General features: G+C 34.0%; 1 protein-coding gene across 7 annotated transcripts; it reads right to left on the bottom strand.

The window, feature by feature from the left end:
• Positions 1 to 2,918: 2,918 nt before the first annotated feature.
• Positions 2,919 to 21,109, bottom strand: LOC132300523 (uncharacterized). Of its 7 annotated transcripts, none has more exons than XM_059797634.1 (9): positions 20,792 to 21,107; positions 11,546 to 11,628; positions 5,508 to 10,712; positions 5,195 to 5,398; positions 5,024 to 5,122; positions 4,812 to 4,922; positions 4,321 to 4,680; positions 3,663 to 3,759; positions 2,919 to 3,110 (listed from the first exon to the last, which is right to left on the bottom strand). In XM_059797634.1, exons 5-9 carry the CDS (start codon positions 5,042 to 5,044, stop codon positions 3,082 to 3,084), a joined length of 618 nt encoding a protein of 205 aa, XP_059653617.1. In that variant the 5' UTR covers positions 5,045 to 5,122; positions 5,195 to 5,398; positions 5,508 to 10,712; positions 11,546 to 11,628; positions 20,792 to 21,107; the 3' UTR covers positions 2,919 to 3,081. The 7 variants fall into 7 exon arrangements, with proteins under 7 accessions (XP_059653617.1, XP_059653619.1, XP_059653618.1 ...); XM_059797636.1 differs by having other exon boundaries at positions 5,024 to 5,116; XM_059797635.1 differs by having other exon boundaries at positions 5,024 to 5,398; positions 5,508 to 5,741; positions 5,841 to 10,712.
• Positions 21,110 to 22,428: the final 1,319 nt, after the last annotated feature.

Below are 22,428 nucleotides of genomic sequence, written 5' to 3'. Positions count from 1 at the left end.
TGGGCTGGACTTATTTAAATGGGTTTCACAAATGAGTAGGGTTTTTGGGTGGTTGGTTTTTTGAATTAAAAAAACTATTTTTTAGTTTTTCTAAAAGGTTACACCTTTTAAATTAAAAAACCATATTTTAGTTTTTTCTAAAGGGTTACACCTTTTAAATTAAAAAACCACTTTTAGTTTTTTCCAAAGGGTTACACCTTTTTCCGAACCATCATAACCCATAGTTGCACCCACTCGAAAAGGCACATTGTAACCTATTGGAATGGATGTGTCTATTGGTGAACAGACACCATGTGAACCATTGCAACCTATTGCAATGGTTGTGTCCAATGATGAAAAGACGCACCCCATCCGAAAAGGCATTTCTATTTCTATAAATACCCCCCTTTAGATCATTTGCAAGTCATTCATTTTCATTTTCTTCTATCTCTCTCTCTAGACTAGAACCCAACCCAAGTGGGTTCAAACATTAGGTTAAGTGGTTCGAGCCACTTCGATCCTAATCCAATTTCATCGAGCTATATTAAGATTGGTTCGAACCATTTGGTTCGGATTACACCCAATGCAGCATTTATATAGTATATAGATGCATTTTTTAGTCAGAGAGAGTATTACACGGAGGAGGTTCGCCGTATCTACGAGTTTGTAGTGCTGCTACTGGTGGATGTAGACCGTTGTATCCTGGGAGATAGACGCCACTGAGTCCGTTAGCACCATAGCGGGGCGAATCTGTCTTAAGGACATAGTATCCAATACTAGCCTCGGTCCAGGTTCATTCCTTGCATATTATTATTATTTTATTGCTTTATTTTGTATATTTAATTAAATATAGAGTTGCATATTTAATTAATGATTTATTAGCATATTGTTAATTATCTCATGACATATTAGTATAAAGGTTGTTATATCTTAAAAGTCACATTAAGCATATATTTTACCAACAATCCAACAATCTTAAGACAGAATCATTCCTTGCATATTATTATTATTTTATTGCTTTATTTTGTATATTTAATTAAATATAGAGTTGCATATTTAATTAATGATTTATTAGCATATTGTTAATTATCTCATGACATATTAGTATAAAGGTTGTTATATCTTAAAAGTCACATTAAGCATATATTTTACCAACACTTAAATATGAAAATTTATTAAAGTTGAAGCACATTCCAATGGCATCATTCCCCAAATGTAACATAAGTAAAATATGAGAGGTAGATGGGGGAAATTTTGAATTGATTTCGCTAACAAACTTTTTCCAACCTCAAGCAAGTTGTTTAAGTTGATTATTTTATTTATTCTAAGCCCAAAATTTCTGAATTTTTATAGAAATTAACCATTGAAGTGATATAATTCTTGATTACGTACCGGAAGAGGTTAGGTTTTGTAGAGTAGTTGTTTTAGATGGTAGTTACACAATGTTTTTTGTAACACCCAACCCTCGTTGTAAGAGATGTAGAACAAACCTAGTTTTGTATTCATATACATATCCTAGATAATCTTTATTATTTGTATACAATTTTTTTTTTTTTTAAAGCCCACCAAATTATATCTCTTAGCACTCTACCTGTCCACCATATACTTTTTCTCAGTCAATAAAAAACCATATGTATATCTTTTATTTTGCTTTCTCCTACATTGGTCAATTAATTGTCTTATTAAATAAATAGCTTCCATTATTAGATGTTTCTGGCATAAATCCAAATTTTGAAAATTTCTCCTTGCATGAGAAATCTGTTCTTGCCGTTATTCTCAATGACATTCCAACAAAAGGTCCCTATTATTCTTCTTTGTAGTTACTCTTATGTTTATCGACACACACACATTGTTATTTAGTGATGGTGGGTTTTCCTTGCAGGTGTAAATGGCAATTCATTATATTGGAAGTACCTCGAATAGCCACGGCAGGGGTGGGTGATTATATAGATGTCATATAATGAGGTCATATGTTTTTGGCTTCTTAATTGTAGTATTTGTAATGAAATGTCCAAACATAAGTTACATAATTTAGTGTCGCTCTCACGCTAGCTCTGCGCGCTCTTTCGTTTAAATTATCACTACTCATGATTTAATTATGCCGCTCTCACGCTCCGTCACTCAAATTCACTTTCGCTCTCTCTCTCTCGCTTTATGTGATTTAGGTCCAAACTGATAATATCCCAGAATTTGAAATTAGCGTGTGGTAGAAGAATGTCTTCTTGTATGAAATGTTCTACAAGCTCCATTTTGCATTTTGTTAAGGTGTCCTATGATTCAATATTACATGTTTAAGATACACTTTCTTAAAGTCGTGCACGGGCAGAAACACCTTATTTAATGACATAGAGAATGAATATATGCATATGCTGACATAACTTAGCAAGGATGTATTGTCACACTTTGGGTTGAACTCACAACCCTTCACTGTTTAGTGTTAACTATCTTGGCGCATCCATAAGGGTTCAAAATGAGAAATAGTCTCTCAGAATGTAGAAATAAGATTGCGTATATATGAGCCTTTCTAAACTCCACTACAACAATTATGGTCTCCAACAACACTTTTATTTGCTGTCAAAAGTAAAAAAAAAATGCTGCCATAACTACTTAGCAACATTTATGGCAGCATTTGTATTTGCTTTCATAACCTGTGCTGCGATAGGCATGGCAGCAATTGTATCTGCTGCCATATATGAAAAACATATGGCAAAAAATATAAAAGTCGCAAAAAATGACACTTATTTTTAAAGGTTATTATAACAATAAATGTAAATGAAACAATTTTTTTTTTAAAAAAATCAAATTTTTATAATCAACATCAATCCATTTCATAAACCAAATTTACTAATTAATAAATCCAATCCACAATAATGACACTTATTTTTAAAGGTTATAACAATATATTTAAATGAAACAATTTTTTTAGTGACAAAAAAATAAAAAAAAAAAATCTCAACCATAGAATATTTAATCCATATATCATCCTTGACAAAAAAAAAAAAATGCCTCAACCATACAATTTTTTTAGTGTCCGTCTACTAATCTAACTTCTGACACTCCTTGCCTTGTAAAAAGAGAGAGAGACTCCATATATCATCCTTGTTATCCTTCAAGTATCATCCTTGTACAACCTGAAATAAAACATTTAACTTATTAGAAACCAAGCTAATCATTTCAACAGAAATCTCGTTCCTACCAAAAAAAAAAAAATACCTTCTCTTTTATTTTATGTGATACTTTTTTTTTTTTTTTGGCTAAAAGAACAACATATCTCCAGTAAGAGATCACAAAGCAACAACCACATTAGGACAGAGTTGACAGAAGAAATCTGGTTGAGGCTAAGGCCACAACAACAAATTCAAACCTGCTTTGAGCATAAGGAAACACTACTTTCAGAGAAAACTGCAATTAAATCCCATCACCATTGAAAAATGAAAACTGATTGTGAGGGAAGTTCAGTTCCCTCTGCACCCCACATACTGTCAAGAGATTCATCACACTATTCTAAATTTCTAATACTACCAAGCTTAGAATGATTTCATTGTCAATAATGCACAAATTATATCGTGTCAAAATTAAAATGATCTCATTGTAAAATAATCAGCACACTATTCTAAATTTCTAATACCACCAAGCTTAACCTTAGTACAATTTAATGGAGGCAAATATTACTCACTTCTCACCTGAAGACAGTAGTAGTAGAAGATTATCCCATGCCATTACCAATGAGAAACCAAAGCAACCAATGCCAGGCACATCAAATGCACAAAAAAGGAAGCCCTGCAGCCAATGAAGAAATATATGATGAGAAGATTAAAATTTGTATACACTAGAACGACATTCTATACCCATAGATCTGCAGTCAGATAGCACATATCAGCCAGTCACATATTTATCTTCAGAATGATGAGAATGCTAAAACATACTATATAAGATGCTGAAAAGCTTCCTGTCATGATGAAACATATGAACAATGTAATAACATTGTTTGTTGTGAAAATAGAGGCCAACAACCAAAAATATCAACTTTGATGAATTAAATAATAGAAACCCAAACCCATAACTTTGTTTTGAGGAATTGAAATTGCAGTAATATCTAGAAAATCACAAAACCAGAAATGGCCCTCATTCTACAATATCTCAAAGCAGAAGAAAATTGCTAAAAAAGTCCAGTACTTTTCCTAGAAAAATCAATATATCATTGAACCCAGAAAGACTGTTGTAAATGGTAAATTCATCATTAGACCATATAACAAGGCCCTTGGCATTTACAGGAAAAACTGTTGTAATGATAAAAAGATAAGGAAGCTTTTGAAATTTATCATTTGTCTATGAAGTTACCTGATGAGTATTGGTGGGGGCAGTTTGAGTGGTATATTGCTCAGTATGTGTAGCCAGTTGATTTTGGTTATCACTAGCATCCATCCGGCCTTGCAATCCAATTATTAGTTGCTTCAATTTTTGCACTTCTTTTAAATCATGAACTTCTTCTTCACAAGCCTTTCTACCCTCTGAAGCCATCTTCATTGACTTCACACAACTAGGTGTTGTGCCCCAAATATCTGACGGAGAGGGACCTAAGCCATATGTGCGAACTAGGCCATGTCTATCTTCGCCAACTACTTGGGAAAAGATGCCATCTCTAGCAGCACCACGTTGTGAAGTTTCTGGTTGCTGAGTTGCATATTCTTTAAGCTGTTTCTACATAAAAAAAAAGGGCAAATGTTTGCATTATACAACCACAATATAAAGTAAGCAACAATTTAATCTTATATGTATTATTATGAAAAAAGAGTCCACTACAAAGTCCAAATTCCACGAACATATCTTACAATAATAATTTTTGCAGATGCTTCATCCATTGGTTGTCCATTCTTCTGCGTGTGCGTTAGGATATACATCTCTGTCCGAGTTGGTTCCTCTCCATTAGGCCTCTTCTTACGCTATCCTCAAATAAATAATTAACATTAAAGTTCAGAATAATTATTTGGAAATTAGACTACCAAAATATTATCACATAAGCATAATGCACAAAATAACTTACCTCTTCTTCGCGTATTCGCATAAAGCTTTTTGACCTTGCTATGTGAGTATATTTTTGCTTAGAACGACTGATAGTATTAGTATTGTTACGCTCCTAAAACTAAGAAAAACATGTTAAAACATTATTTAGAGAAAGATAAGAGAAATCAAAAAGGGAATGTGTGCTTTACACCTGTCCTTTGTCTGAGTTCCAAAATTGAATTAGGTAATACCACTGCTCTGGCAGAACTCAATCATCACGATCTGTCAGTCACTCTGCATCAGTCGCATGTTTCTTGTAATGTTTTCTCTTCAAATTAGATTTAAAGTTACTCCATTTCCTACCAGTCGATTTCAGTACCCATGATTTAGCATACTCTAGAATGATAAACTTTTCCTGCCACAAATTCAAAACACATAAAACAAACTTAGTTGGAGCTACAAAGTATAAACTGTGTTGGTGCGTCCACTAGTATTAATAAACAAATTGACACAATGCTTCATACCAAGACCATCTTCCAGACCTCCTCTTTAAAACGATCAGGTAAATTCCTCCAATCTGTAAAATGCAAGGGTAGTAGCTCGCTGCTTCGTGCTATAGTACCCAGAAATTGACCCAAAATTCTGCCTTTTTCCTCAATGGACTGCCCAATTCATTAAAAGCAACAAACGTACAATCTTCCTCAGATCTGCCCCATATGTCAGGGCACCTAGTGTCTCCATGAGTCTTTTGTTGTATCCTTGATGATTATATTACATGAGTGGTTACTTAAGAAAATGAGTAATCTTACAAAAATCAAGATGGATTTTATTGAAATAATGTTCAAAGATTCATATACCTCCAGTTTCAGTAGTACTGAAATTTTGAGAAGGGATTGACTGTTCCAGACTGGAGGTAGACTGATTTTGTGTAGGTAAAAATTGTTGTTTTTGTATGGAACTCGTATGTAGAGTGTTATAAAATAAGGATCAAATAGGAGTTTATGAGAACAAAGAGAAAATTAATGACAAGAAAATAAAATAGCACACACAACGAGACAAGGATTTATGTAGTTCGGCTATGCCTATGTCCTCGGGGAGAAGACAAAATAATATTTGACTATGGAAATAAAGAGATACAAAGCAAAGTGGCTCACACCCAAAACCCAATTACACCCAAAACCTTTCACTCCAAATGATACTACAAATTCACTCAACTATACTCAACTGATGATCCCAGGATACCATAAACCAAGTGGAGCAAAAAGCCAATTTATAGCCAAAACATCATCAACATATGCTTGCTGATCAAGCATATTCTTGTTGACCACGCATGACACTATAACAGCTTCTTGAACACTCACCTTGGCTGCCAAGTTGATGAAGTAATGGATGATGTAATCAATGCTGAGTTGGCAAATTTGAGCCACAGTTTTCAACAAATCTCCACATTGGCAAAAATTCAAATGAGCCATTGTATCTCTGCTAAATAATTTGTCTTCTCCACAAAACAAATTAATTGAGAATTTTAGTTAAGTGTAAGTCATTCTCAAACTTAACCCTTGGCCTTTTATTCTTCAACCCATGCATGTCTTGCGCAGCCACAAGTATACCTCCAGTATTTCTATCAAACTTTAAACCCTTACCCTCAGAAACTCTAAGTTTGACATCTCCTTCAGCAACCTTCTCCAACCACCCACAAACCACCGGCTGGTAATGAAAAGTCATCTTCTCACCCTTGCAGAGAATAGGACGTCCTTGGCTTTTTTTTGCATCTCTATTGTGACCAACTACTTACCTCCTATGTATCTTAATGGCACTCGAATGGACTATCTCATTGCCACCAAGATTATTGCAAGTCAATATCGCACCTGTCCTCATAGGTCTGCCTCCCTATAAGGATTGGTGTGTGTCAAATACCAAAGCACAAAGTGTGGTAAAATGTAGTGTGGCCAAGTTTGAATTTATAGAATGTCACTACCACTACTAACTATTAATGTAGCTAGAGTAAGTATGGATCATCCCAAGGGAAAGGAGCGGTATTCTTGGAATCAATAATGGATTAGTAGGTCGAATGATCAAAAGATGATTTGATTTGATTAAACTAATGGTTCACTTAAAATAATGTAAGTAAGCAACAAGCTAGAAATAGAGAAAATATATGAGAGAAAGGTCTTGGGTCATAGAGTTCACCATTAAGCACTACCTTCCTAGACATTCAATATTTGATGGATTAGGGGGATTGTGTGTTGTAAATGAAAGTGTGTGCCATTAATTGAAATATTAAACATGGATGGCCAACTAAGCATACATTGTCTAATCAATCTAGTGAATAGCACAACATATCAAATTAAGCCATTAATCCATCCATAAGTTCACAATTAATGCACACTCATTAGGTTAGAGAAATATACCACTTGCATTCATAAGCATGGAACATCAAATAATAAGAATGGATTGTCCACCTATCTAAGAAAGTAAGGCAATTACACTATAACTAAGCTAATGACATGAAAATTAAACTAATTAAACTAAGAAGGTGGCACAATCCATCAAGAAATAATTATGAACCATCAAATAAACCACAAGAGTAATCCATTTAAGCACCATGCCTTGACCATCACTAGATTTATAATATCAACACACATAGACATGCATCAATGTCACAAAATCTAGAGATAAACACATGAACATTCATTCTAGCATACATAGACATATAGATAGAATTAAATGATCAATTGGAAGTATTAAACTACATAAATCATTGTAGAAACAAGATTTATAAATATAAGATGTCAAGACAAGAAATACAACACAAATCCCCATTAATTATAAAATATCAAAGTCTATGAGGCATGCTTAGGGCTATCTTTAGTCCCAAGAGAATGGTTTAGCCACTCATTGATGTTGTCATCCAACCCTCAAGGGCTATTTCCATAGTAGAATTCATCCTCTTCATCTTGTGTTCTTGGTAGAAACCCTAGACGAGTGGAAGAACTTTCCCAAATTGTATGTTTCTATCTCTAATCTCTAGCCAAGTCTCTTTCTCTAACTAACATCTCTTACTCAAAATAGCCAAAATCCTTATATAGGTAGCTCAAATGTTTCACCCAATTGTCAGATCTCGTGCACTAGGACCTCCAAATGATTGCACCACGAGTACACCTTTAATTTGGCTTGAACTCTGTTTTTCACGCAATTTGAGGCAGTTCGATCGATCACATAGTTGCTCGAATTGATCAAACCATAGCGGTACATTTTTTGGATAAGGACAAGGCTGAGATAATTTTATGAAAATGACAAAAGTGGAAGGTGAGGATAAGATCAAAAGGGTTTGATCGATCAGAAGAAAGATTGGATTGATCGAACAGGAAATTTTCCTGAGGATAAGGACAAAGGGCTCGATCCATCATAACAGGGTTGGAACGATCACAGTGTGATCGATCATAGCTTGGTTCGATCGATCATTGAAGGTTTTTTCACCACTTTGCTCCTTTCTTCCACTAGGCTTGAGATTACTTCTTTTAATGCTCTAATTCAGCTGAATTGACTTATTTCAGGGATAAGTGTCTGAAAAGGGAAATAACATGAAATTAATCTAAAACGAAAATAAGATAGAATAAGGTTCTAGAACATTTAAGATTACGGGGTTTAAATGCGCACTTTTTAGCGCTTATCAAGAACTGCTGCAATTTCGGTTGCCATCTAAAAAAGGATTTCATTTTCCTACCATATTGTGTAGTCCCCTCACAACCCTTTTGAGAACTAGGATCATAACTCCTCTTTCTAACTCTTCTTTTGCTAAGACCCGAACGCAAATTTCTGCAAACTGTAGAAGATCCTGTAGTAGCTCCACCTATTACTGTATTCCGTTGGAGAAGATACAAAATTTTCACCTTGGTGCCCTGTAGCACCACAAGAGAATCCATCACGACCATCATTGTTCCACCCTCTGTTACAACCTTGTAACCTTTGGAGTCTAGCACACCTACTGAAATAAGATTCATCTTCAGATCCGGTACATGTCACACATCGGACAATGGTCTCACCAACCTATTGTGCATCTTGATCTTGATTGTTCCAATTCTCAAAATTTTGAAAGTTTTTCTATCTGCAGTCAAAATCAAACCACATTTCACCTCTTTATAGGAAGAGAACGAATCCTTACTGGGACACATATAAACGGAACAACCAGAATCAAGAATCCAACCATCATTAAATGACATACATGAACATAAGGTTGTTATGAGAACATATTCGTCACTTTCCGAATCACTCGTTGTAGTAGTTGCCACATAAGCTGCTTCTTGAACCTTCTCTTTGCCATTCCCATTATTTGCCTTTAGTTTGGGACAATGCTTGATGATGTGCTCTATCTTGTGACAGTAGTAACATTCCACATTTTTATGAGATCTAGATTTGCCCCTACTACCAGAACTCTTTGTCTCACTTTTGCCTCTTACAAATAGACCATCGGCCTCTTCATCTCCAATATTCCCAGACACCTTTTTGCTCAACTCCTGAGAGTTCAATGAGGATTTAATATTCTCCATACTAATAGTGTCTTTTCCATAGAGCAAAGAACACAACAAAATAAGGGCTTAATCCTCATCATCAATTTTAATATCAGTATTTTTTCAAATCCATAGTAATAGAATTGAAATTATCAATATGCTTCTTAAGAGGCACACCTTCCTTCATACAAAGGGTGTAGAGTCTCTATTTCAGGTAGAGTCTGTTGGTGAAAGACTTTGTCATATACAGACTTTCTAATTTCAGCCATAACTTTGCCGCCGTGTCTTCATCAATAACTTCACGCAGCACCTCATCAGCTAGATTCAAAATAATCACACTGCGCGCCTTTTCATCAACCTCATCTTTGTCTTCATTGGATATAGTTGTTGGCAACTTGTCCTTCCCGAACAACACCTTTTTTAGACCTTGCTGAGTCAGCAGGGACTGCATCTTAATGCGCCAAAGACTGAAGCTAATCTTGTTATTAAATTTCTCAATTTCGTATCTGGTCGACATCTTAAAAAAATCCCCAAAAAATTTCTCGGCGAATAGTACTGTATTTGTGAACAGTATCTGTACACAATATACGAACCCGAGCTCTGATACCAGTTTGTTATGAAATAAGGATCGAAAAGGAGTTTATAAGAACAAAAAGAAAATTAATGACAAGAAAATAAAATAGCACACACACAAACGAGATAAGGATTTACGTGGTTCGGCTATGCCTACATCCATGGAGAGAAGATAGAACAATATTTCACTTTGGAAATAAAGAGATACAAGGCAAAATGGCTCACACCCAAAACCCAATTACACCTAAAATCTCTCACTCCAAATAATACTACAAATTCACTCAACTATACTCAACTGATGATCCCAGGATGCGAAAAAACCAAGTGGAGCAAAGGCTATTTATAGCCAAAACATCATCAACATATGTTTGCTGATCAAGTATATTCTTGTTGACCACACATGGCACTATAACAGCTTCTTGAACACTCACCTTGGCTGCCAAGTTGATGAAGTAATGGATGATGTAATCAATGCTGAGTTGGCAAATTTGAGCCACAGTTTTCAACATAGAGTTTGCACAAAGCCAGTGTGTTGTGTTTGCATGGAGCCAACCTGATGAACCCATTGCTGCTGAAGTGACTATTGTACCTCACTAGTCATGACACCCTTAATACATTTGGCTTTCTTATTATGCCTCATATTTTCTGAAAATTTTAACAGTAAAAAATGAGATAATTATGTCATTCAATTGGCATCTATCTCTGCATTTGCTTCAACTTTAAAGCACTAATTTAAAATCCATTGAAATAAGATCATCTTTAAGAAATGCAGCATATAAGGTATTAGGCATCACATTAAACAAAAGTAAATACATTACAATTTAAACTCTTGGTACATGTATTGCTATATGGCGAGGATCAATAATGGCCCTAGCAGTTTCAATGTAACTAAATGAAATAGAGCATCACTCTACACAGAACATCAAAGACAAACAGAATATGATTACTCTCCTCATGAAAACTAATTTTTTACCTTTAGAATTTCAAGCACAAAGAAAAGGACAATACTGTTTGATAAATAAATAATAATAATAATAATAAAAACTCTAGCTAGTATCTTGTGTGTGTATAATGTGTATATATATACACACACATTTATATATACGTTGAAACTTGAAAGTTTCAGCAGTACTACAATTTTGAGATGGCCTTAATTATCCATTAGAACTGGGTTGGACCATATGAGGTTGCTGGTGTAGTGTCCCATGTGCTCCATTAGTCATGGAGCCCTTGGTACATTTGCCTTTTGTAGTACACCACATATTTCCTGAAAATGTTACAACTTTTCTTGCTAAAATCAATAAAAGAGAAAGAATTTTTGGTATGCAGGAAACATCTAGGTGCCCATGAAGGAAAAATCTTAACATCACTCCAAACTACCAAGCCAACATTAAGGAAAATAGAACATAACCAAATTTCATAAACATGATTTCTTATAAGGACAAATGTAAGAATAATAGTAATGAGCAGTGAAATACCTTGCCACTGTAGGTCCTAAGAGGAACACCAAATGCACTGGCCAATCCAAAGTCAGCAAACTTCAAGACCTTGTTGTCGATATCTATAAGCAAATTCTTAGGTTTCAAATCCCGATGGAGTATTTTATGAGAATGACATGTTTAAATTTTTTGAATATTACAAAGAGGATTAAATATTGTAGTAAAAGCTATATTCAAAAGCATGTAAGCATCGCGGCCAAAGTATACATCTTACCGATTTATTAACAAAAGTAAATAGAATTAAAGCCCCAATGAGGAAAATGTTACGTCATTCATGGGTTGTATTGTTACCTTACTTCTTTTAGTAATCCACATACACTTAATTGCACCTAAACAATACAACCTTCAAATGTGCAGAATATGTTACTTGAATTATATCATTCAGAGCGTCGTAATAAGTGACATCTCCGTCAATAAGGTTCCTATCTCTTGAACTCAAGAAGCTTGATGTTTTTGCAGTGACAATAACTCCACTATTTTGTGTTTTTCTTATTTTCTCAAGATCTTTCGTGTGAAATCGATATCCATTTACAATATATCCTTTATATCTTTTTGCAACATTATAAGGACCACGAGCCATCAATCTTATTTCATCGGAAATATCCTCATGACCAGCATCTACTAGTTGACTTACCTGTTTTGTTATAAGAAATATTATTTAACACCCACTTGTTAGAGTTATATAATTAAACAAATATGACAATTAAGGTCAACAACGTCAAATTCTTACATGATTCTTGAACCAATTCAGAAATGTTGCATTATGCATGCGTTGTACTTCCCTTGGTCGTGCTCTACGATTGTTTGCCATAATTTCATCTTTATGTTTTTTGGATTTTACATAAGGCTTGTAAGTCATATTATATAATTACATTGCTAAGACATTTTTATAGCATTAAACAATCAACTTACATCTGAAATGGGGCAATTGCTTCACAGTTGGACAATACATATTGGTGTGCTTGCGTTAATGTCATCCATTTCAACACGACCATGCTAGTCTTTCCAAGAGGACGACCCCTTAATGGGAACATTCTTCCTAAGTCAACATCATTACCCTCAAAATTCCTTATTGGTCGACTTAGCCTTGTCTTAACACCATGCAAGTACCTAGACCAAAATGTTAGGCATTCTTCAGCTAGGTATCCTTTAGCAATTGATCCCTCTAGATAACTTCTATTACGTACATAACCCTTAAGTCTACATAAGTACCTATAAGTATATAATTGAATTAATCTTAAATATGTTTGATTACAATTCAAAGTGCATCATATGAAAATTAATTACCTCAATAATTAATACATACCTCTCAATGGGATACATATTTTGATAGTGTACAAGTCCACCAAGTCTTAACTCCCCTGCTACATGAACGGTCAAATGCACCATTATGTCAAAAAAGGATGGTGGAAAAATCCTTTCCAAGTGACAAAGTACTAGTGCAAATCGAGCTTTTTGAAGTCTGTAGATGCTAGAAAATCACTAATAGTCCAAAGCACTGCCACTTTCATTTTAAACATGGCATTACTTATTGCATCAAATGTGTCCACACCAACCTCCCATAATTCCTTTAACTCTTCTATCAAAGGTTGTAAATACACATCAATTCCTAGCTCTCGAGGTCCTGGAATGAGTAGTGACATGATAAAATTTGGTTGCTTCATGCAGATCTTCCGGGACACGTTGTATAGGATCAGAATAATAGGCTACGTGTTGTGGGATGTGCTCATGGTCTTAAAGGGATTGAATCTGTCAGTCAGGGTGCTCATAGTCAAAAGTTTTCCATGCACTAGAATCAGTAGGGTACTTAAGGATCCTATCATTTATACGCCCTTCGGCATGCCATTTCATTTCACTTGATGTTTTTGATGACATGAACAACCTTTGAAGCCTTGGTATTAAAGGAAAGTGATATAGTACCTTGGCAGGAACTTTTCGAACCTTAACGGAGGAAGATGATGCCTCATCATCAGAAAATGTTTTCCATCTTGAAATACCACATGTTGCACAAGAATCGTGATTGACTGTCTTCTTCCAATATAACATGCAATCATTAGGACAAGCATCAATTTTTTTATAATCTAAGCCTAAGTCTCCAATAATCTTTTTGGTCTCATAAAAAGACTTTGGTAATCTTTCACCATCTGGAAATGCTTCTTTTAACAACTCAAGTAACATTGTGAATGACTTATTGGTCCATCCACCAAGACAATTTATATGAAACAGCCGAACAATAAATGAGAGCTTTGTGAGCTGCTTACATCCCGAGTATAATTCCATTTCAGCTTCTTCTACCAACTTAAAAAACTTCGTAACATCTAAATTGGGTCTCTCGGTGGCTTTATACATCGGATCATCCACCTCATTGTTAAGACTTCTAACTCCAAATGCATCATGTAACATCCCTTGTATGTCTAAGACCTCACGCTCTATTACGTTATTAACATCTCTTGAAGAGATTCTCTCCCCATAGAACACCCAACATGTGTAATTATTAAGAAATCCATCTGCAATAATATGATTTAATACTTCTTGATGATTCTTCCAAAAGTAATTGCTACACTTAGTGCATGGACATAAGATCATCCCCTCTTTAGCTGCATTAGAAAATGAAAAATCCAAAAAGGAACAGTATTCTAAAAAATGTACCTTGATTTGTGAATCCAACTCCTATCCATATTTGTGTCCTTAAAGTGGCAACTATAAGCAATGTGATTGAAGAAACTACAAAGGCAAGTAGGTTATAGAGTACATGCAAGCATGATACATGAAATTAGTAGCTTCATGTAAAAGAGTCAACTAAGGCATAAAATTATGATCTCTCCTTCCCCTTCTGTCCCCTCCCATCCCATTCTGTTTTCACCTTTACCGCATTAATTCTTCAAGTTTAAGTGAAGTCTCCGATGCTAGCTGCAATATACTTTACTACCTAAGCTCACACACAGTAAAATATACTGAGAATATAAAAAACCAACTTATTACTGGAAATACTTTTATTATCATAGTTGCTTAATGAAGAATAGGGTACAATCCGTTGCTAATTTAGTGAGGAAATAAGTTATATTATTGTCTCATATACAGCATAATCTGTAAACTAATAACCACATCTAAGAGGAAATAGATTAGAGTTTATAGGAGGAAAGGATGGGGGGGAAGGGAAGTGAGGATGCTGGGTGAGGTGTAAACTGTGAGATATATATTTTGGGAAGATTGTGAAAAATATATATTTTATATATTGGCAACTTTCGGTGTCAAAACAAGTCCTAGTCAAGTTGTAATTTCAAGTTACTATATCGGGATCGACAGCGACTGCGGAATTGGAAGGTTGTTCAAAGTTATCATGACTAAGATTATTCGAGAAAGGTAAGAACGACACTTTAGGAAGGAATTTAAAAAGGTTAGGACATATTCCATACTTGGTATATTTTCAGAAATTTCCAAAACAAGGTTTTTACCAAGTTTAACCTGAAAATTCAAGTCTGCTAGACTTGAACCGGTTCAACCCCATTGAACCGGTTTAAGGCCTTCAAGATTGGCTTCGAATTCTTACTGCCAATCTTGAACTGGTTCAACACCCTTGAACCGGTTAAAGAAGTCCTATTCAGGTTACAATTTCAGTTTCCTGTTTTTGATTTCTTTCCTAGTTGGTCTAGAATTGTACCAAGTCCTATGCATGAATTTTTCCATATCTTCAGAGGGACTAGGACATTCTAAACTCTATATAAACCATGTCATATACATAGGTTTATTTATGACCTTAAGGAACATCAATTATATATTTTGAGAAAGCCTTTTGAGAGAGATTTTTATACGTGGCTTTTGCATAAAAAATTTCAAATCTATTTGAGAGCCTTTTGAGAGATATTTTTATTCAAAAAATCAATCTAATTTTCTGATTTTATTTTTGAGAACACACACATAAACACAAGAGTGATTTAGTAGCGTTGTTCTCTATCTCATCGGAATTAGAGCATAATCGAAGATTTAGAAATTCCGGAAATGCAAAATTCATTCGTTCTTCGTCAAATTCAGATTTAGAAGAAAAGGGGTGAAGCGATCACACTTTGAAGGGGTAAGAGCCTTCGTGGAGTGTTGTTTGATCTACCTGCAACTCTTCTACAGAGATCAAAAGTAAGTCTGAGGTAGAGAGCTGTTAGACGGGGGAGTCGCAAAGCCAGAGATTGTCAGCAAGTGGTTTTTGGTAGAACAATAGGGTGTGAGACCGAGTCAAAGTTCGGTATACTTTACTTCAAACATAGTAGATCGTTTATCTCAGGACTGCAAAGTCCAACGAGGTTTTTCCTGATACAATTGGTCTATTCTACCAATTGGGATTTCCTCGATAAAATTCTGGTGTCATTTCTCAAACTCTATTTGCTTTACTTGCACTTTATTTTTGCTTTATGGTCTGATTTTAGTTTTATTTCAGTAAAATTAAAATAAGTAAAAATTGGATAAAAGAATAAGTTAAATATATTTACCATCTTCTAGGTTATCTATCCATATTATATTCCACAATCATTCCGCCGTACAAACACTCAACAAGTGGTATAAGAGTCATCCTCTATACATTGAGTTAATCCTTGTGGAATTTTTTTTGAAAAATAAAATTATTATTTTTTTTTTCAAAAATTCATAATGGAAAATCCTATGAATGAGGGTGACTTGGATCTTGTTTTTAATGATTTAAGTTCGGATGAGGAACTTTCTCATTTATCTAAAAGATATGGAAGACTTTTTAAAAATAGAAAGAATAAAAAATTTAGTAAAGGAGATCCTTCTAAATTTAAAGAGAAGAAAAATAAGAAAGATACTTCTAATACTTTTCTTGCTAATGTTGATAATGATACTGCTAATAATTCTTCTTTTTGTGTAGGAGATTTTATCAAATTTGGGACATTAAGCAAGGTTGGTTCTTATGATTCAGATGATAAAAAAATTGAAGGAGAACTAAGTGAAAACAATACATTGAAAATCTTTGAGGCAATGTTAAATGCTAGTCAGAAGCAGTCTGAGGAACTAGAGTTGATGAAAAAGGAGAATGATACCTTGAAGAAGGAGAATAAGCAAAAACAGAAATTGCTTGAGGAGATCAAAGTTGAAATTCAGAATCTTTAAGGTAAAGTAAAAATTCTCGAGAGCGAGATAAGTCAAGCTAATTCTGTTAGAGAATCTCTTGTTGCTAAAATTATTTTTCTTGAACCTAAATTGAAAAAATCTCAAGAGAAATTAATTGCCTTTAATTCTGGACAGATTAAGCTTGATAAGATGGTTAGTGTTGGTAAACATGTAGGTGATGAAACTCGAGTAGATTGTATTGAGGCTTCATCTAGTAAAAAGGGTCAAATTGTTTTTGTTAAACCCATGAACTTGAATGTGCCTATTGTTAAGCCTAAACTTTTTGTTGAGCCTATGCATGCTAAGAATGTGTCCAAGGTGGTTTATTGTTCTTATTGTGGTAAAACTGGACATAGTCAACACTATTGTTATAAAAAGAAAATGGATAATTCTTGTTCTGATTTTCATGGTTATAATTCCTTTGTACAAAATAAGTTTCATGCTAGAAAGCAAAATAATGAAATAAATCTATAAAAAATTGTGCTAAAAGGAATTCACATAAGAAAAAGAATGTTCTTGATGTTCCTAAAAATTCTCATCAAAAGTTGAAAGTGAAAGCTGTTTGGGTGAAGAAAGAGGATTTGAAACTGTATGTGCCTTTTGATACCATAGAATTTGTTTCCAATAGGTCATTGGGTGCAAAACCCTCAGAGTAAAAAGCTAAAAAGATTTTATGGTCATGGACTATACTTTGATAAATATCTTATTTCCATTGGACCATATCTTGAAGTTTAAGATTTAGGTTGTTTTTCTTTCATGAAAAAGTGATGAACATATTTTTCTGGTCAATACACGAGTGATAATTATTTCTCTTGAATTAATTATTTTTGAATGCAAATTGGGGACACATGATTATTTGATGAAAAGGTTCTTGATGTGTAATCTATATGTTGAAAGACAATTTGCTTTGTTTATTTCTTTTTAGAGATGAGCCTCTTGAGTTCATATTTTTCATGTGCACTAGTCCAACTCTGAGAAATTTAATTGAAAATCATTGTGAAGTTGACTAGGTCACATTGCTCATAAAAGGTATAAGGTTATTGTTTTAAAAATAAAAAATAAAAAATAAAAAATGAGCATGTGTATATATAAAAAAAAAATGATGAAATTTCAGCATGAAAAGAAAAGAAAAATCAAAAGAATGCTGAAAATCTTTGCTAAGGAAAATGCTACCTATTGAGACTAGTTCGAAAGCTCCTACTAGACTTTAAAGAGGAGCTAATTGAGTAAAAATAAAAGAGGAGACAAGTCAAAATAGGGAATTGGTGTCTACTCTTTAGAGTAAAAGCCGTCTTGCTTAGAAAAGTTTGCTCAAAACAATCTTATTTTGATGCTTTTCGATCAATATGATTTAGACAGTTAATTAATGTGATTTGATTGAAATTTGATGAAATTAGATTGCACACATATACACACATGTGAACTTGTTAGGCAAATTTCTAATTTTTTATAAAATTGCAAGTTGAATTTCATGTTATGATTGCATGCTTGAGAATTGATTTGATTGAATAATTTGTGGTGTCTAAAAATTGTGTTTTAAAATTCTCTTGAATTCTTCAGAAATTTTTGGATCTCATATATGCTTGAAATTAATGGAAATTGTTATATCATATTTTTTGTTCAAATATCAGAAAAATGAAAAAAAAATTAAAAAATAAAAAAATAATCCAAAAAGATTTTCCATTTAGTTTTTATTAGGAATTTTTGTTTTTGATTGGATGGAGATATCATGTGTATGATTTTGAGCATGTTTGGTTCTATATATCTTGTGGATGGAACATGTGTCATCTTGGATACTTGTTTTTGGTTCTATTGCTACTATATATCATCAATTTTTTGTGATTATTGCCATATCTTATGCATGGATGATAGTTTTGATCTCTCTTCTTGCTAATTCTTCCACATTATTTCTTTTCTTTCTTTGTTAAGCTTTATCTGTCAATTTGTAATAAAAAGGGGGAGAAGTGTGCATATTTGAGGGGGAGAGTTTCTAGAATTGAGGGGGACATATATATATATATATATATATATATATATATATATTGATATTCATATATTGATAAATGTTGCTTGTTTATCTTTCTTAATTAAGCTTCACAAATAGTTTTGTTGAGCTGATGTGCAGATTACAAGTTGTTACAAGTGTTGAAGCTTCATGATGTTCAAGAAGAGTTCCGTTTTTTTCCGCTTGGGTAGATTACATGTTGTTTTTAGGTTTTGTCACGAAATTGCCAAAGGGGGAGATTGTGAGATATATATTTTGGCAACTTTCGGTGTCAAAACAAGTCCTAATCGGGTTGTAATTTCAAGTTACTATATCGGGATCGACAGCGACTGCGGAATTGGAAGTTTGTTCAAAGTTTACCATGACTGAGATCATTCGAGAAAGGTAAGAATAACACTTTAGGAAGGAATCTAAAAAGGTTAGGACACATTCCATACTTGGTATATTTTCAGAAATTCCAAAACAAGGTTTTTACCAAGTTCAACCTGAAAATTCAAGTCTGTTAGACTTGAACCGATTCAGCTCCATTGAACCGGTTCAAGGCCTTCAAGATTGGTTTCGAATTCTTATTGCCAATCTTGAACCGGTTTAGCACCCTTGAACTGGTTCAAGAAGTCCTGTTCAGGTTACAATTTCAGTTTCTTGTTTCTGATTTCTTTTCTAGTTGGTCTAGAATTGTACCAAGTCCTATGCACGAATTTTTCCATATTTTCGGAGGGACTAGGACATTCTAAACTCTATATAAACCTTATCATACACATAGGTTTATTCATGGATTTAAGGAACATCAATTCTATATTTTGAGAAAGCCTTTTAAGAGATATTTTTATACGTAGCTTTTGCATAAAAAAATTCAAATCTAATTGAGAGCCTTTTGAGAGATATTTTTATTCAGAAAATCTATCTGATTTTCTGATTTTATTTTTGAGAGCACACACATAAACACAAGAGTGATTTAGTAGTGTTGTTCTGTATCTCAACGGAATTGGAGCATAATCGAAGATTCAGAAATTCCAGAAAAGCAAAATTCATTCGTTCTTCGTCAAATTCAGATCCAGAAACAAAGGGGTGAAGCGATCACACTTTGAAGGGGTCAGAGCATTTGTGGAGTGTTGTCTAATCTACCTACAACTCTTCTACAGAGATCAAGAGTAAGTTTGAGGTCGAGAGCTGTTGGACGGGGGAGTTGCAAAGCCAAGGATTGTCAGCAATTGGTTTTTGGTAGAACGATAGGGTGTGAGACTGAGTCAAAGTTCGGTATACTTTGCTTCAAACATAGTGGATTGTTTATCTCAGGATTGTAAAGTCCAATGAGGTTTTTCCTATTACAATTGGTCTATTTTACCGATTGGGGTTTCCTCGATAAAATCCTGGTGTCTTAAACTCTATTTACTTTACTTGCACTTTATTTTTGCTTTATGGTTTGATTTTAGTTTTATTTTAGTAAAATTAAAATAATTAAAAATTGGATAGAAGAACAAGTTAAATATATTTACAATCCTCTAGGTTATCTATCTATATTATATTCCACAACCATTCCGCTGCGCATACTCAACATAAACTACATACATACAAGTTCAAGTTGTCAAAGAACTTTGATTATGGATAGAATTGAATGATTAGAAAACTTAATGCAACCTTATGAACAAGTAAACTATGGCCAGCTTTGAGTGCCATTCATTGGAATCCAAATTGTGGCGATTTTTAGATTGCCAAAAGAATTGAAAATTGCTACCAATAAAAAAAATCAGATACTGAAATCAGATAACCTATGATGAACAATGCTAATGCTGGTCACAAAAAGGAAGAAGAATGACGAGCTGGTGTTGAAAATTAGAAGATTGTGCTAATGCACTACTGTATATACAAACATCAATGCCTAATTGAGCATGAAATCCAATAAAAACAAATTATGATGAAGAGTGAAAACCTAGGGTTCGCAGTCTGATATAGGAGAAATAGTGATGAGTGAAGAAGTGAGGAGCGAGAGTAGAGAGAGAAGATTGAAGAACGGGAGTGGAGAGAGAAAGTGAGAAATAACATTAATCCCCAATTAATAATAAAATAATGAATTCAAACAAAAAATGAGCTGTGAAATTTACTTGCGAGTGAACAAAAATGGAGATAATGTCGATGATTGTTGGCCTGTTTTGGCGAATCAGATGTCGATTTGGCTCCCAAATCAAACTCCAACCGGGACTGTGTTCGCAGTATAATTTTGGTAGATCAAGATCTCCATTGAAGAGCGGGGAGCGAGGAGAGACCAGTCTGAGTCGAGCTAGATAGAGAAAGGAGTGGGGTAGAGAGATAAAGTGAGGAGCGACGAGAAAGGATTGGGGATAGAGAGAGAGTCTGAGTCGAACTAGAGAGAGAAAGGATTGGGGTTAGAGAGAGAAAGTGAGGAGTGATTGGAAATTGGAAAATGAAAAATGAAAAATGAAAAAAGAAAAATAAAAAACTGAATAATAATAATAATAAATGTCGGCGGCATTTTTTTACTTCTGGCGGCATTTTTAATAAAGTGCTTTTAAAATTGATTTTTTAACAGCATTTTATAATATTTGCTGCTAATTTTTTGCTGCTATACCCATCTTATCTTGGGCCCTTTGTGTTCTAAAAATGAGAAACTGCTTATACGCTATTTTTATTTTATTTTGGAGCTAATATTATGGTTGTCTTGACTGTAATTTGGGCAACTCCTACTCGACCAATAGTTTATGTTCTTTTTAAATGAAGTATTATTTTAATTTTATTTTGGAGCTAATATTGTGGTTATCTTGACCATATTTGATTAATAAGGCATAAGTGAATCATTATTTTAATTTTATGTTGGAGCTAATATTGTGGTTATCTCGACCATATTTGATTAATAAGGCTGCAAATTTGGGCAACTCCTAATCAACGAATGGGTGTCCGCACGAACTTGTAACACAATCATTGCGACTCAGGTTGGCCTACCTACTCGGGTGGGGACCCGAACGCTTAACGTGACACTAAATCATGGACTAGCTCTAATATCAATTGTAACGAGTAGGATACTTAATGATTTGACCTAAAAACTTAAATTGTTAGATGAGACTAACACTTGACCCATTTTTACCCATTACATTTATCGTCCGAAGAATATAATGTAGAACAAACCTCTAACATTAGCCTTGAAGTATCCGAAGAAAGAAATTATTTCTCACAAATCACATCGTATTTATTGTAATTTGATCCATGACCTGGCATTCCTTTGTGCCATTGGTTCATTTGTTGATATGCGGAGAGGCTATTTAGAGGAGAGGAGCAGTAATATTTGTGCTCCATGAACTCCCTCCTGCACTTCAACTTCTTGTTTTACTCCTTATTTTAATAAACAAAATGATTAAACCAGAGAAGTTTTTCCTTTGTTCTCCTATGTTCCCTTATTTCCTTCTTCTTATGCCTCGTCAATCATAATGTTCCATAAAATATCGTCACAACCCTGTTGAGTAATTAATAGAGATAGACCTTAGTTGTTGAAGAGAATTAATAGAGATAGACTTGGTTGTTGAAGAGGACTAATAGAGATGGACCTTAGTTGTTGAAGAATAAATAATAAAAAAACGGACACTTTGGTCATTGTAGCACAAGAGAAGTTTATAGAAGGGGGGCGGACTTTTGATTTATGGGGACAAATTTATATAGTGAATTTATTTTAGTAATTTTAGTTAGGTCATCTTCATAAATTCTGAAAAAATTGAAGTATAAAATGAAA

The sequence above is a fragment of the Cornus florida genome, unplaced genomic scaffold, assembly GCF_030987335.1.
Source record: "Cornus florida cultivar Cherokee Brave unplaced genomic scaffold, ASM3098733v1 CherokeeBrave_3.0.0_Hap2_Chr03, whole genome shotgun sequence".
NCBI lineage: Eukaryota > Viridiplantae > Streptophyta > Magnoliopsida > Cornales > Cornaceae > Cornus > Cornus florida.
Note: the sequence above shows the minus strand (reverse complement) of the source record. Positions and strands in the feature narration are given on the sequence as shown.